General features: G+C 39.1%; 1 protein-coding gene across 1 annotated transcript in view; it reads left to right on the top strand.

Annotated features, from left to right (window-relative positions):
- The window catches only part of LOC107629109 (U-box domain-containing protein 13), a 4420-nt gene continuing 4088 nt past the window's right edge, over window positions 222-553 (top strand). Inside the window, exon 1 of the mRNA XM_016331809.2 lies at window positions 222-550. Coding sequence (XP_016187295.1) covers window positions 360-550 — 191 coding nt within the window. The 5' untranslated portion in view covers window positions 222-359. The remainder of the gene's footprint in view (window positions 551-553) is intronic.

Raw genomic sequence — 553 nt, 5'->3', positions numbered from 1 at the left:
AAGCAGCGATGAATGAAAAACGGTGGAGGGTGGTTTCACATGGAGACTAAATGAGTGTGGTTCAGTCTCCTCTTTTACATTTGCAATTAGTGCGGGCCCCACAAACTTGCTTGGTCTATTTCTGTCCTACTAAACTACTTTCACTACTACTCATCTCAATGCCTTATTGTTTGTTATTATTAGGCACACTATGTGGAATTTCACATTTCTTCCATTATTAAAGATAACAAATAAATTAATATTTTATTCTTTTAATAATTTGGAAAAAGTCATTGAGCATGTTTTGTTTTTCCTTTTCCAATTTGCACTAATTCTTATTATTAAGCAAACTTAATCATCATCATCATCATCAGAACGCCATGGGGGAGGGGCAGCAAGACGATGGAGTAGTCGACAGCTTGATTGACTTGGTCAACGAGATTCGTTCCATCTCTGATTTCAGGCCTATGCTCAAGAAGCACTTGTGCAACTTAGCCAGAAGGCTCAATCTTCTCACCCCTTTCTTCCAAGAAATCAGGGACTTCAACCCTGCTCTTCTCCCTCCCAACACTTT

Source organism: Arachis ipaensis, chromosome B03 (assembly GCF_000816755.2).
Source record: "Arachis ipaensis cultivar K30076 chromosome B03, Araip1.1, whole genome shotgun sequence".
NCBI classification, from domain to species: domain Eukaryota; kingdom Viridiplantae; phylum Streptophyta; class Magnoliopsida; order Fabales; family Fabaceae; genus Arachis; species Arachis ipaensis.
The sequence above is the reverse complement of the archived record's forward strand: the minus strand, read 5'-3'. Positions and strand labels throughout refer to the sequence as shown.